This window comes from Gekko japonicus, unplaced genomic scaffold (genome assembly GCF_001447785.1).
Source record: "Gekko japonicus isolate JY-2015 unplaced genomic scaffold, Gekko_japonicus_V1.1 scaffold711, whole genome shotgun sequence".
Lineage (NCBI taxonomy): Eukaryota > Metazoa > Chordata > Lepidosauria > Squamata > Gekkonidae > Gekko > Gekko japonicus.
The window spans coordinates 14,289-30,310 of NW_015165849.1; the positions used below are offsets into that span (position 1 = coordinate 14,289).

General features: G+C 44.6%; 1 protein-coding gene across 2 annotated transcripts in view; it reads left to right on the plus strand.

The window, feature by feature from the left end:
• Positions 1 to 12,143, plus strand: part of LOC107110321 (pyrethroid hydrolase Ces2e-like) — a 25,830-nt gene extending 13,687 nt beyond the window's left edge. Inside the window, exons 7-12 of one of the 2 annotated variants that reach the window (XM_015411091.1) lie at positions 795 to 938; positions 3,182 to 3,262; positions 4,570 to 4,717; positions 5,534 to 5,689; positions 11,024 to 11,096; positions 11,197 to 12,143. In XM_015411091.1, the coding sequence (XP_015266577.1) occupies positions 795 to 938; positions 3,182 to 3,262; positions 4,570 to 4,717; positions 5,534 to 5,689; positions 11,024 to 11,096; positions 11,197 to 11,383 (789 nt within the window). In that variant the 3' untranslated portion in view covers positions 11,384 to 12,143. The remainder of the gene's footprint in view (positions 1 to 794; positions 939 to 3,181; positions 3,263 to 4,569; positions 4,718 to 5,533; positions 5,690 to 11,023; positions 11,097 to 11,196) is intronic. The other variant, XM_015411092.1, reaches the window with a different exon arrangement.
• The last annotated feature ends 3,879 nt before the right edge of the window (positions 12,144 to 16,022 follow it).

A 16,022-nucleotide genomic window follows, 5' to 3' on the forward strand; every position in this document is an offset into this window, starting at 1 on the left:
GACGGAGGGCTTGGGCTTCCTACGTCTTGCCATTGGCCATAGAACTACTTGGTGTGGGTTAAGGAGGTGCTGATGCTGCCCTAGATTCTGTGCCTAAGAATCATTACACTGATGCTGAAAACTGGCTCTGCAGTTGGAACATGGCTGATATAAAGCTCACCAGCTAGTCTCAGCAAGCTGCCAAAGGTTCTTTCCTGTGTATGTATAATTTCTTCTCCCCCCAGTCTCGCAAGTGTGTTCAGCCTGTCATGCGCACATCTTCCCATTAGTCTGCATTCCTTTCTATGAACGCTAGTCTTGCTTTAATGTAATGCTATCTCTCCAAGGCCACAGGTGGAAGAGCACAGAAGGCTTTGCTTAGTCTTTAATGAGCAGTAGTTGTGGGAATAGACTAATTGTTTATAGTTAAGGAACCATTGCTTCTCAGGGTTTAAGCGCGAGCGGGGCCTCTTGGCCGCGCGCGGAAACCATATCTATTGGCTATTGTAATTATGAACTTGATTTATCCTTTCATGCACCTCAACCTTCGTTATTCTGAACAGTGACCCTGTTCTAGTGCTTCATGGCTTCAATAAAGTAAAACCTTCTTGCAAGTGTGTACTACGTTGTTTGCTGTAGGGACCTGACAGCTAGCTGGGCCTGTGCAACTGCCTGGATTTGCTGGGCTTTCCATATGAAAAAATGGTTAGAGTTCAATCTTGCTTCATTCTAACGATGAATGTCTTGCAGTGATATAACGATAGCCAGCAAGCACACGTTTAAAATATTTTCCTTTAAAAAAAAATTAACCACAGGAAGTTGCAAGCATGAACGCAGTTGTGGACGGCGAGTTCTTTCCAAAGGCACCTGAAGAGCTTCTGGCGGCAAAGGAGTTCAGTGTCATCCCCTATCTACTTGGCGTGAATAACCATGAATATGGGTGGAACGTCATGGTAGTCGTAAGACATCTCCTTCCTTCTGTATCACAAGTCCCTGCATCATCTAAAAAAAAGGGTCTTGGGGGTTGAGTCACATGTTATAAAGCCTTTGTGGACTCCATGAGGACTTTCTATCAAAAGTGCACCTAGAATTCCCTCCCAGGAGCTCAGTCCGCAGGTGCACATGGACCTGATTTGGATCAGGATCATGGTCCACAGGGCGAGGGCCTTAAACTGCCCTCTCCCCTCCCACAGCATTTTCTCAACCAGAAAGAGCCCCAGGGAGCTGCTGTTTGCCCTACCAGGAGAATTTAATGCATGTTGATGGGGAAAATGTGGGATGGGAAGCCCCTCCCCCCTTTGCATCACAGTTCCGGTCTGAATTGGGCCTGCACAGGCTTGGAAATTAAGCTCCCAGCAGGAAGAGCCAGTGCAGTATGTGGTTAAGAGTACTGAACTAGTACCTGGGTGACCCAGGTTGAAATCCCCACTCATGCCATGGAAGCTTGCTGGGTGACCTTGGACCAGTCATACTCTCTCAGCCTAACCTAGCTCACAGTTTGGTGTAGTGGTTAAGATCAGCGGACTGTAATCTGGAGAACGGAGTTCGATTCCCCACTTGAAGCTAGCTGGGTGACCTTAGACAAGTCACAGCACTCTCAGCCTAAAGATAAGCATAGCTTGCCACCTATTTCATTTTATTTATTTATTTAACTTTCAATTTCTATACCACTCTATCCCGGAGGCTCTGAGCGGTTTACATGGCTTATTAATACTCCTAACTAGGGCCACACGATAACTGGGGAAGGTGAGTGCCTACCAGGCACCCTGCCAGCTAGTTGTTCTTTTGGCACCTAGTGGTGCCAAAAAAGAACTATAGCTTTGGTAGCCAAACAGTCCCCCATGGAGATCTCCTGGCTATTCCACATACAACGCCATACGATAAATTCAATTTTTTTTGTGAGGGTGAAATGGAAGAGAGGAGACTGCAGTAAGGGTGACCACTGGGAAGAAAGGCGGGGTACAAATTAAGTAAATAAAATTAATTAATAAAATATAGTTGACACAAAGACTCTATGATATGTGATTCACACTCAGGGACTATCTTGCAGGATTATTTTACAGGAAGCTCAGCAGCCTCTGTGTTGCCATTGCTTTGCACACCACTCCCATTTCCTCTCCAGTCTCGTGTTAACCACAGCTTTGCAAAGGGGAGTACGAAAGGAACAGGAGGGGAGATGTGAAGCCAGCAGCAAGTCAAGTTTAAGGTGCTGAAGAGATTTTTGCCAGCTCTCCAGAAGGCAGATGGGTTTGTACATCCCTGTGGGAAATGGTTACAACAAATATAGAAGGGAAGAAGAAGAGATTGGATTTATACCCTGCCCTTCACTACCCAAGGGAGTCTCAGAGTGGCTTATAAACTCCTTTCCCTTCCCCTCCCCACAACAGACACCCTGTGAGGTAGGTGGGGCTGAGAGAGCTCTGACAGAAACTGCTCTTTTTCAAGAACAGTTGTGCCAGAACTATGGCTTGCCCAAGGTCATCCAGCCAGGTGCAAGTGGAGAAGTGGGGAATCAAACCTGGTTCTCCCAGATTAGAGTCCGCGCACTTAATCACTACACCAAACTGGATCTATGATTTCAACAACAGCTGAATGAAGAAAGATAAATCCAGTGCAGAGAGGCTGTGGCTCAAGTGGAAGAGCATCTGCTTGGCATGCAGAAGGTCCATGGTTGAATTCCCAGCATCTCCAGTTAAAAGGACCAGATTCATGCGAACTATAGTTTATTATTATATAACCTATAACTAATCGGTTGCACTAGGTTAAAAGGACCAGGTGATATGAAAAACTTCTACCAGAGATTCTGGAGAGCAGCTGCCAGTGAGAGTAGACCATACTGACCTTGATGGACCAATGGTCTGATTCAAAGTAAGGCAGCTTCATGTGTTCATGTGTATGTAGTTCTGCAAAAGCTATTGTGGATAGGAGCTGTTCTGTCCACAGATTATTTGAGTAGCAGTATCATTTATTGTATGTGGTCAAAGGCCATTACAATCAGTCACACAGACATAGACAGAACATAAAACATGAATCATAAATAGCATTGTTAAACCAACCAGACCTAAAAGTGCTTATCAGGTTAAAAGGCTCCCATACGTTCCTTGAGTATTACATTACATCTTCTGCTGCCATTAAAGTGGCATGATTACAAACTGAACAACATAAAATGCAACTGCTAAAATATAATTTTTTTAACACACAGGTAATGAATTTCCTAGACATCAAAGATGGCATAAATCGGGAGAACATCTCTGCAGCATTCCAGCCTGTGGCCTCCGTTTTGGTAAGAGAAAAGCAGATACTCTTGAGATCACAAAATGTCAAATTTATGTTCAAATTCCAATGTACCTGGAAAGACTTAAAAAATATTACAAACCTTTTGAAACAACATTGGGGAGATCTAATTGTACAGACACCTCGGCATCATGTCATGTCTGTTTTGGCTTTCAGAGTCTAGCTATGAATCTCTAAACATGGGAATAAGGGGAATAAGTGCATAAGGATGTGGCACAGGGTTGCCAGCCTTCAGTGGAGTAAACATGGGAAAACACCGTGTTCAAACAAAACACACATTTCTGATATGCTTGGAGAACTGGAGAAGACTTCTACAGAATTTCTTGACTTGTGCTTTGTAGCATTGTGAGCTTTGGTTCCAGGAGAGAAAGTCTGCCTGAAGAAGAATTTCTCAAAACACGCAAGTTTTGCCTGGGAGGCGTGTTGCATGACGGTTGCTACATCTCTCTTCTGAAAGCAAGACAGCCTACAGCATTGAATCCTGTCTGCATATTTGTCTCTGTAGTTGTGGACTTTCCTACAAAATATATATTGTTCTTTATGTCATTGTTATCAGTGTACTATAATTAATAGGTTGCACTAGGGTCTTTACTGTACATTATATGATTTATTCAAATATATGAAGTTACAGTAGCATATCAGAACTGCATGCTTTGTTTGAACACGGTGTTTTCCCGCGTTTACTCAACCTTGCTGTGTTTCCCGTGTGTTTGTTAGCCTTCAGTGGAGGTCTGGAGATCTCCCAGAATTACAACTGATCTCTAGGCAATAGTGATAAGTTCTCTCAGAGGAAATGGCAGCTTTGGAAGGTGGACTCGATGGCATCACATCCCTTCCCATCTTCCACAACCTCCCCCCACCCAGATCACCAGAAATTTCCCAGTCTGGAGTTGGCAACCCCAATATGGTGATAGTGAAAGGAAAAGAAATCCTGATACCTAGTGCAGCACTTTGGAAAGGTACCTCCAACAGAATCTAGCTCAGTTCCCAGACCAAATGTGTAGCTCTGCAGATTATACACTAGGAAGATTCACTGTACTGAAATCAAAGAACCAACCAACCAAACAACAAAAAACACAATGCTGGAAAGAATCCAGTCAGTTAATGTATCTGAGTTGTGGAATGTGGCTGCTTTGGGGCACATTATTTCCTCCAAAAAGCTTTCCACAGAGGTTATACTAGCTCCATTGAAACAAATCCTCCCCAACATGCAGTCCATGAGGTGGTACCACTCACTGTAAAAACACAATTACGTTATACATGCCCTCAGTGTGCTTGCACTTCCTTTCGTTGCAGGGGCTCGTGCCCGAATCTGTGGAGGAGGTATTGGATGAGTATCTGGGAGACACGGAAGATCGTATCAAATTACGAGAACGCTTCCAAGATCTGATGGGAGATGCTGTTTTTGTGGTTCCTTCTGTTGAAACAGCAAGAAGCCATAGAGGTGAACTTTCTAAAGTAACAGGACTGTCACGGCAGACCTTTAGAAGCCCTTTTGGCCAAAATTCTCCTTGGGGTTCACATTTGGATTTCACTGCCAAAATGTGAATCTTTCCCATAAAGACATACTAGATGGGCTATGAGGGTACTCTCAATGAAGAACATTTCATCAGTGTTGGTCTACTGTACCCTTGCGGCACATTTGGGATTTTGAATGGCTTCCATAAGAGGCAGGGCCAAACCCCAAATGGCTTCCGGAGGAGGCAGAGTCAAACAAAATATCTTCATCCTTGCAGCTCCTGGGAACAGCAGCTGAGGGGTGGCTTTTCCCAGGAAGAAAGGAGCAGGTGAGGAAAGGGTCAGAATTGTCTTTGATGGAGAAATGCTGGCAGCTATATTTGCAAAACAAAGCAAAGATTTGGAATAAACGGAGCCCTGAGCCAGGTGGTGAAAAAGCAGCTGCTACCCTGTGGTGCGGACGTGACTGAACTGTGTGTGCTCCTCTGTAGCACCACAGTGATTGTGGCTTCCTTCAGAGCACATCCAGCAGTTTGGGAAGAGTTACCACTGCTGATGTATGGGCTTGCCAACCTCCAGGTGAGGCCTGGAGATTTCCTGGAATTACAACTTCTCTCCAGACTAGAGATCAGTTTTCTTAGATGAAGTGGCTGCTTTGGAGGGTGGGCTCGATGGCATTGCATCCCTGCTGAGCTCCCTGCTCTCCCCAGTCTCCACCCCCAAAGTCCCCAGGAATTTCCCAACCTGGAGTTGGCAGCCCTAGCTAACAATGAATGGACTGTTTCTCTTTTCTTTTCTCCAGATTCTGGGGCTCCTGTCTACTTTTATGAATTCCAGCACCGGCCCACTATGTTTAAAGATACCAAGCCAGATTTTGTGAAGGCAGACCATGGTGACGAACTGTTCCTTGTCTTCGGATTCCCATTCTTAAACAACACATCAGTCTCCTTTAGTAAGGGTACAGTTACAGATGAATTTAATAGTGGACGAGCTTCAGAACTGCATTGGTTGTTTGCAGCGTTAACAATGTGATACTCCTCCATTCTCAATGTGAATTACAGCAATAGTATACACAAACTGTTAAATATTATTTATTTATTTTATTTTATTTATTAAGATTTATACCCCGCCCTCCCCGCAGAGCGGGCTCAGGGCGGCTTACAAGGGGCAAAGCCCATATAAAACATAGTGGGTTCGATGAGCAGGCTCGAGTCTAGTGATCAGTTCTACTTTATTAGTGATTTCAGCAAGAGCAAGACAAGATTCCAGAGCCTCAGCTCTGTTAAATAGCATGCAATTGCCACATCCAAACACACCCCACTCCCAGTGATAGGCTATTTACATAACATTACTACTAGATTGGTTACTTTCAGAATCCTCGTAGGCTATTGTTCTTGTGCTCCAAGCTCAGGCAGTCTCAGCCAAGCTCAGGAATGATTCAATCCCAACACAAACCATAAAATCCAGATTTAAAAATAAAACAAAGCAAAATAGAAAGACTAGACATACAAAACTGCAAGATCCAAAATACAGGTCCTAATCAGCATCAATCCAGCCTGTGTGGAAATCTTCCTATATTGTTCCTACAGAATAGTCTGTCCCAGAACACAGGGTGAAACGGGTCTCTTTTCCAAAGAAGTTTGGTAAACACAATGACAGAAATGGTCAAGCACCCTCAGAAAAGAGCAAAAACCAAGGCAGTGTTGTGTAGTGGTTAGAGTATTATTCTAGGATCTGGGAGACCTGGGTTCGAATCCCCATGCTGCCATGAACCTTGGTGGGTGACCTTGGGCCAGTCGCTCTCTGTCAGTTCACCCCACTTCACAGGATGGTTGTTGTGACGATAAAATGGAGATGGGGGACACACAGCGTGGACCACCCTGAGCTCTTTGGAGGAAGGGTAGGTTACAAATATACTAATTAAATAACATAAGGAGGGTACACTGAGCAAAGCCTCAACAGTTGACCTTGAAAGAAGTGTTTGGTGTAGTGGTTAAGTGCGCAGACTGTAATCTGGGAGAACTGGGTTTGATTTCCCACTCCTCCACTTGCAGCTGCTGGATGATCTTGGGCAAGCCATAGTTCTGGCACAGCTGTTCTTGAAAAAGAGCAGCTTCTGTCAGAGCTCTCTCAGCCCCACCTACCTCACAGGGTGTCTGTTGTGGGGAAGGGAAGGGAAAGGAGTTTGTAAGCCGCTCTGAGACACCTTTAGGTAGTGAAGGGCGGGGTATAAATCCAGTCTCTTTTTCTTCTTTAATCGTCAGGAGTCTAATGCTGTGCAAATGGCAGCACATCTGTTTCTCCTGCTCTTGTTGGAAGGGTAGTATAACAGCAACCCATGCTTCTATGGACAGTATAACCCATGCATCTTTCCTATGAAGGAGCTTCTAATCTTTCTGGTTGCTCTCCAAATGGAAGACTCAGCGAAGCCTACGCAGACCCACCCTGGGCTCTCCTACCAAGATTCCCGAGTCCCTCCCTCATGTCACCCAAGATGGGTAGTGTACAGGATAGCCCACTCAAACCTGTCCAGGGTTGAGAGGGGAATCTTGCACTTTTCAGTACATTAAACAACAACCCACAGAGGTAGGCTACCCTCTCTGGATTCAGAACCTCTACAATAGTCCCCCTCCCAACCTGAGATTAGAGGTTCAAAATCTCAGTTGGCATCTAGGGCTTAACACATTAGCACCTCATTCCCAGAGATGCACACTTAATGCTCAATGGTAGCTTGTGGTCAGTTAGGCACAGGACTTTAGCCTTGGAATTCGAGTTACAACATCAGAGACCATTTAGGAATAAGAATAATTTTTATTCAATATAGAGCTTAGCAACAGACTACAAAAGATTACAAAACAAGAAAGCCTAAGGCGATTTGCCTTAACTACACAGTAAAAGATACATATTTACCCAAGTCAGGATAGCATCCAAGAGTTCAAGATTGTCCATTGTGATAATCCAGGTAGCACCAAGGGATTTTGAGTAGGAATCCTATCCTTGTCCCACCATGTGCTCTAAGTCACAAAGTAGGTCTTTGTTCTCCAACAGACAGCATGGCAGGACAGCATTTCAGGTGTAATAAAACAACAGAGAGAACAGGAGCAGAGCTGAGCTCTCCCTTGTTGGGATCAGACAGTTAAACCACAATTCCAGTCATGATCAGCTGTTGCCATCAGTCAACCAGGAGTAGATAGGGGATGTGCCCAGTTTTTGGTTGTCATGGCTACGTGTGGGGATAGGCTAGAAATTTGGAGACCACGCCTGCAAGCAATTGACCTACTTTCCAGGTACCTCATCGTCTATGTGACTACTTGCATGTGGGGCAGAGCCATCAGGTCTGGCTTTTGGCATGAACGTGTGAAAGAATGTGGGTTTATGGCATGGCTATCGAGGCCATGTGGCCCACCATTTGGCTGGTAACAGGAAATAAGGCACAGCCTGTTATCAGAAGACAGAACAGGAGAAGGCAAGAGGCTTTTAGAAATCAATATTTCTATACAGGTAGCCTTGTCTGTAGCAGTAAAAAAAAAAAGAGTTAAGCATCCAGTAACATCTTAAAGATTAACAAAATTTGTGGAAGGGTATGAGTTTTAGTAAGCAGTAACTTACTAAAGCTCATACCCTACCACAAATTTTGTTAGTCTTTAAGGTGCTACTGGAATTACTCTTTTCTCAGGTCACCCACTTTCAGCCCAAACATCATTTGAAATGAAATCCTGTGTCTCGTTAGCATTATCAGGAAAACAGTTATTGGTTATTTCCACATGTGCCATTCTCCAATTCATACCTCCCAGTTAAATCCCACCTTTCCTTCAAGGATCTCAGGACTGTGTACAGGCCCCTCACCATTCTACCCTCACCATTCTACCCTCACCAGTGGGGTAGGCTAGGCAGGGAGAAAGTTTGACAGGCCCAAGGTCACACTTAACCTCTTTTCCTGACCCTCAATAAAGGGGCTGCCAAATTCACCCAGTAATTCACCCAGCCTCTCCCTCGTTCCCCTCTCTCAGCAGTCCTGAACCCACCCAAGCCATTCGATGCCCAAGACCTTTCCCATCAAGACTGAAGACATTCGGCTTCCGGTCTGGCTCCCGCGAATGGCGGACGCATCCTCGGGTCGCTCCCGAGGGCGTCTCGTCCGCCCGCGGTGGAGGAGGGAATCCGCACGAGCGGAGACCCGAACGAGCACCTCAGAAGAGAGGAGCTCGGATCCGGGGCGCTTTAGGGCGCACTAGGGGGGAGTCGCTCTTTCGGCCGAGAGGTCGGAGAACGAGGCTCCCGCCATGCCCTGCACCATCGGACCTTGCTGCGTGAGCGACCCCGAACGGGGTTTAGCGGAGCCACCAGACGTCACCGAGTGATAAAGCGACCATCCGCAAAAATGGAAAAAGAAAAGATCGGCTTAACTGTGAGTTGTCAAAATGCAGAGAAAAAGAACTAAAAACGTTTTCCCCCCCCTCCCAGCGAAAAAGGCGAAGAGGTTAACCCTCTATTTGCATAAGCGAAAAAGAAAAGGAGGGGGGGGGATGAATCGAGCGGATAGTGATGTTTTCCTTTGATGTATTTGAAACAAAGCGGGAAAAAGTTTTGTCTCTCTGGAGCACATTTTAAGAACTTTCTAAAAGTAAACAAAGAAGAAAAGATGTCGGAGCTGGGCAAAAGCGAGCGGAGAAGAAGGGAGGGACTTCCGTCTGGGCGTTTGCTTGTGTGCGAGAGCCGGCTGTTGAATGTTTGGACTGTTTATGGCTGTGAATCCGACGGGAGTTTTGTAAAACGGAAAAGTTTGAATTGTGACAGCGAGAAGTGCCTGATAAGCGCTTATAAGTCAACAATTGCGAGGAGGACCCATAGAGAGTCTGGGAGCGAATATAAAAGCGAAAATGAAATTGATACCATTCTCGAAAATGGGGACCTCCGGGGCATGAAAGGAAGAGGATTTATAGTGCATGAACTGAGAGTATTAACAACAACCCGAAGGAGGATCTAACAAGCCGGAAGGAGAAGACAACAGAGGAACTCCTCCACGTCAGCGATAGTAAAAGTACCCAGCACGCAAAGAAGCGGTTCTGAATGTGCACAGAAGAGATCTTTTTTATTAACAGAAACTCAAAGGAACATTACTAACATACTAACAGAGAATTACATGTAACAGGACTAAGAAAAGAAGTTTGACAACACACAGAAGAAGCCCAAGAAGATTAATTGGACATTACTAACAGTTTAATTTACCAGTTTATATATCACTCAGCTTTCTCTTTCTCCCACTGTCTACCCTTCCCTTTTTTTCTTTTAAGCGAAAAACCTTTATTAAAAAAAAAAGACTGAAGACATTCAAAGGTGTCCTACTGGTTCAAACCAAGTCAATCAGCTTGATGCCTCCAGAAATAAACCCCACATTGAGGGCATAATAGTATCCCCCTCTGCTGTTCCTGCCCATTTAGCAATCATGGCAGAGAGTCTTGCAAATGTGTCTAATCCCTTTCAAATAGTGATACCTAAGCTGCAGTGGCTCAAGTGGTTAAGACGCTGAACTGCAGGCTGTAGAAGGTGGGTAGTTCAGCAGTTCAAGACCCGAGTGTGCCGCATGACGGAGTGAGCTCCCGTCTCTAGTTCCAGCTCCTGCCAACCTAGCAGTTCAAAAGCAAGAAATTGCAAGTAGATAAATAGGTACCACTTCAGTGGGAAGGTAACAGTGTTCCGTGCACCTTGGTGTTTAGTCATGCTGGCCACATGACCACGAAAATGTCTTCGGACAGCGCTGGCTCTTCAGCTTTGAAATGGAGATGAGCACCGCAACCAGTGTTCCCTCTAAGCTGAGTTAGTGTGAGCTAGCTCACAGATTTTTGTCTTAGCTCAGGAAGGATGGCTCCAGAGCAAATTAATTTATGCAGGAGCCAAATCACTCACAGCTTTAATGCCAGTAGCTCACAAAGTAGAATTTTTGCTCCACAGCTTAGAGGGAGCATTGACCACAACCCTAGAGTCGGATTCAACTGGCTTTCGAGCAAGGAAACCTTTACCTTTACTTTACCTAAGCTGTTGCTGCCACCGTATTCCAAGTTAATTGTGTTGGCGAGACTGTCCCCTACTGACACTGGTTTGTCAGTCTTGCTGCTCCAAATGGCAGTAGCTCTCCAGCATCTCAGGCAGAGTTCTTCCACATCACCTGTTGCTTTTTAAACTGGAGAGGCCGGGGATCAAACCTGCTGCGACCTCCCACATGCGAAGCAGATACCCTGTTACTGAGCCACGGAGATTATTTTTCCTTTTGTCTCTCCTGTCCCATCTTCAGGTGATAATGCGGAGGATGAGAAACAGCTCAGCAAGACAATCATGAAATACTGGGCCAACTTTGCTCGCACAGGGTGAGATTCTTGGCTGTTTCGAAGCAACGAGGCTTAATTACTGCAGCTTGCAAATAACACCCAATGTCCCAAATGCAACTTTTGTTTTCATGTTTTATAGGAATCCGAACGGGAAAGGTTTGGTGAAGTGGCCACGCTATGACCAGAATGAAGGATACCTGGAACTGAACCTGCAGCAACGGGAAGCAAAGAAACTGAGAAAGAAGCAGGTTGACTTCTGGGCTGGGATCTTGCATGGCAAAATGAAGAAAACCACACAAGAAAAGGAAGCACATGTGGATCTTTAACTGACAACACTGTTTGCTGGATTGCTATCCTCTTGCACCACCAAATACTTAAAAATGGTACCTGAAAACATTTGTCAAAGCATGTTTTTAATTCCGAAGGGAGGGACTTTGACTGCTTTCAGCTAGTCTTTTATCAGCAGATTTCAGGTGGTTCTTATCAGCATGTAGGCAATGCTGTCAAGGATTTCATCTACAAGGTGGAGGTTGCTGATGAATGCTGTTGGTGAATATTAAGAACAGAAATCAGGGCTGTTGTATTTAGTCAATTAATTGGCTAGGTGGCTTGACAAGTTGCTTGGGATGAAATGGAAAGCATAGGTTAACATTTTAAAAATTGTTTTCAACAGGAATGGGAGGAAGTGTTTTAGGGCTCAAGCAGAAAAGACTGATTCAAATTAGGTGTGTGGGGAATGGACCCAATTCAGAGGGGAGAGGATTTAAACCTCTCTTTCACCCTCCAATCTGAAACAGCCATGGGGAGTTATTTGCCTAATGGGGGAAACATACAAGCTATGTGTATATCATCTAAAAATGCAGTTTTTTCCCCTTCAGAACTGCTAATTGTCTTCATTTGTAAATTTCTGCAAATTAGATTAACCCATTAAAATCCATATTGAAGATTTTTAGTCAAGTTACTGAACATTTTAAGGAAGGGGAGAAAGGGAAAGTGCCAAACCATACAATCCATTCTAGAGTTAAGCATGTGCACTGCATGTGACATCCATGAATTCAAGTGCAAAAACCAGATTGTGGCAGAAAAATATAAATACAAAAGGGTACTAATATTAGCTTTGTCTGCAGAAAGAGAGTGTCACATGAAATTTGGAAGAGATGCATTTGTTAAAGTGTATTTGAAAGAACTACTTATAGGGTGGGAGGAGGGGTAGACTTGTTGCATGCCTGACAACTGGTAGGTAATACTATGAATTGCTACCTAGTGTATCAATCTTAAAAGTATTCTCAATTTTTGTGAATGTCAGAACTACCACCTTTTTGAACACATGAAGCCGCCTTCTACTGAGTCACAGCTTTGGTCGTTCAAGGATAGTCTTGGCTACTCTGACTGACAGTAGCTTTCTCAGGTCAAAGTCTTTCACATCACTGACTGCCTCATCTTTTTCATGGGAGATGCCAGGGACCTTCTACATCCAAAGTAGATGCTGTGCCACTGAGCCATTTCTGCTGCTCTTAGGTGGAATCTGCATTGGCATTTTCCACTGCTTCGGCTACACTCTCACTCCATCTCCCAAAAAAATGTCCACATCTCTTTAGGTTTTGCTCTCCTACTGCACTACTATAATTTCTGCTGTCTGCATTATTTTATTGCCCTATGGTTTCGGCTCCGCCATGATTGTGGCTTCTCTCCGACTCAAATGGATGTGGTCGAATCTGCATTTGCATTTTTAAATCAGTTTTGTGCTGCTGTGACTCTGTCTTTCTCTATGCTTGTTTGAATGTTGTTTGGAGAAGATTCTTTTAAAGCAGTGCAGAGGTGCAATGACAGTGGCGCCACCACGAAAGGGCAATGACGGTGCAAAAGTATGCTAGCACTGTTGAGGTGTGAAAATGACACCAAATGTAGACAGCTTTTTAAAAGATGTGTCAGAAGGCTGGGACACCAGTGGGAAAGACAAATGCAGATTTGACCATTAAAAGCACTCTAAGCCCCCCCCCAAGTGCTAATCTCAGGCTTATCTGCTCTGTTTACCTTTTGACAGCACATAGAGGAATGTAAGAAACTTTTCCCTAGCTTGACAAGCTAAGAGTGAATGATTTTATCTTGTTTTGTGATTTTTATATTGCCTGAAAAGTTAGAGAAAGATCCCTTCTACATACATACATACATACATACATACATACATTCATTCTGCAAACTAAACACCCAGTCCTTACAATTTTTTGGCTATTTTGGCTATTTTTGCTTTCTTATTTAAACCAAAAAATGAAAGCTGAAAAAATCCTTCTCTTTGAATGTAAAGAGAAGTTTATAGCTTGTTGGCTTGTTGCCTTAAGTAATTTATTGCCTTGTGTAAAGCTAATGGGTGCCGGCAAACGCTGGGCCTACTAGAGGGAGGAGAACAGCAACATTCCCGGCCAGCAAGCAGAAAAAAATAGCAGATTTTTTTCATACCACTTTGAAAAAAGCATCACACTAGTATAAAGAAAGACCGCATCAAGACTGCTTTAAAAATGAAAATGCAGATTCAGCCAATGAGAGAGGTCCCTGCCCGCATAGGATTTATAATGGCATTTGGACTTGATAAAGATATTGCTTTGAAACAGGTTCCTGTCATCTGATGATTTCTTGTTAAGAGGACCATCGGATATCCTGGACTCCTGAGGGAGGACATCAGATTCAGTATGGTTTTTTGGACTATCACAGACATTTTGATGTCTTTTAGGAGGATATTTCTTTTTAACTCTATTGCTTTAAGAGCACCTTAAGAGGCTTGCATGGTTCTTGTCCACCACAACTGGATACATCCAGCAACCTGGCCATTAGGGCAGGCCAAGTGGCAAAGACTGCCCAGAGCCAGGGGTCACGCCACATGGCTAAGTGTGGGTGTGACCCCAGGGCTCCCAATGTGATATTCTGACCACTCTCTCATAAGAGCTCTGCAGCACTGAGCCAGTCAGAAGACAAAGACTGGTTCCTTCCGCCTCTTTCTCTTCATCTTCCAAGACAGCTTGCCAGATGGCCCCTGAGGCTGCCAACCTCTCAAGCTGGCAGGTCACAAGGCCTCCTTGGCTAAGTAGCAGAATGGGGATCCAGAGGGGGTGAAGGGAAGGAAAGGAGGGAGGGAACTTTGCTCACCTGCCTGAAACGTCACCACTCTCTTGATGGCTTGCGGGCGCAGCTCACCAAAACTCCACCCTGGGACATCCCTGCAAGACAAACACGAGGTAAGCAGGCCGGATCCTGCACTGCCCTGCACCATGGGTGGCATCCCCCAGGCTCTTCCACTCCCTTCAGCTGGCCAACATCCTCCGGCAGCTGTCAGCCCACATCCCCTGGCTTCAATGTCCACTGGTTCGCCTCCATCCTCAACCAGTCAGCCCATCGTGTTCACACCCCCATTCACACCTCCGTTCAGCCCATCACATTCACAGACAACCATTCAGCCGACCCACCCCCAAGGATGGGCATGAACCATGGAAATCTGATACAGTCTGTGGCTGAGAAAAGAACTGGTGTCAGAAACTGATAGTTCTCCAAGAAGAAATTGATGAAGATTTCAGAGAGAGGATTCAATAACATATGGACAGTTTGATGGACTTGAGAGATCAGGAATCTTGTCTGAAATGGAGTCCTATCTGAGAAGAAAATGATGAAGACTTCAGAGAGAACTAGATCAATTTTGGCCAGGGCTTCTTTTATAGAAAAAGCCCAGCAGGAACACATTAGCATAATAGGCCACACCCTTGACAGTGTAGAAAGAAAGAGAGAGGCTGAGAGAAGGAAAAGAGGGAAAGAAAAGGGAAAGAGAAAAAGAACGAAGGAAAGAAGGAGGGAAAGAAGGAAGGATAGAGAGAGAGAGGGAAACAGGGAAAGAAAGAGAAGGAAAGAAGGAAGGAACAAAGAGAAGGGAAGAAGGAGGGAAAGATGGAACAAAAGATAAGGATAGAAGAAATGAAAGCAAGTAAGAGCGACAGAGAGAAGCAGGGAAATAAAAAGAAGGAATGAAGGAGAGAAAGAGACGGAAAGGAGGGAATGAAAGAAAAAAGGAAGAAGGAAAGAGAGAAGGAAAGAAGGACGCAAAGACGGAACAAAAGATAAGGAAAGAAGAAATGAAAGCAAGTAAGAGCGACAGAGAAGCAGGGAAATAAAAAAGGAAGGAAGGAGAGAAAGAGAAAGAGAAGGAAAGATTGAGGGAAAGAAAGAAAAAAGGAAGGAAAGAGGGAAAGAAGGAAAGAAAGAGAGAGAAGAAAAGAAGGAGGCAAAGACGGAACAAAAGATAAGGAAAGAAGAAAGGAAAGCAAGGAAGAGCGACAGAGAGAAGGAAGGAAAGAAAAAGAAGGAAGGAAGGATAGAAAGAGAGAGGAGGAAAAAAAGAAGGAAGGAAGGAAAGGGAAAGAAAAAGAAGGAAAGAAGTAAAGAACAAAAGAATAGAGAGGAAGGGAAGGGGGATGAAATGGAAAGAGAGAGGGAAGGAAAAGCGGGAAAGGGGGAAAGAAAGAGAAGGAAGGAAGGAAAGAGGAGGAGGGAAGAAGAAGGAAGGAAAGAGAGAGAAAGGAAAGAAGTACGGAAGGAGAGAATAGAGAGGAAGAGAAGGAAAGAAGGAGGGAAAGGGGGGCAAAAGAGAAGGAAAGAAAGACAGAGAAACAAGGGAAGAAAGAGGGAAAGAAAAAGAAGGAAGGAAGGAAGGAAAGTGAGAGAAGGGAAGAAGGAGGGAAAGACGGAATGAAAGATAAGGAAAGAAGGAAAGGGGGAAAGTAAGAGAAAGAAGGAAAGAAGGAAAGAGAAGAAGGAGGGAAAGGGGACGAAAGAGAAGGAAAGAAAGAGAAACAAGGAAAGAAGGGGGAAAGAAAAGGAAGGAAGGAAAGAGAGAGAGAAGGAAAGAAGGCGAGACAGAGTGAAAGAGAAGGAAGGAAAGAGAAGGAAAGAAGTAGGGACACAGGCAAAGGAGAAGGAAGGAAA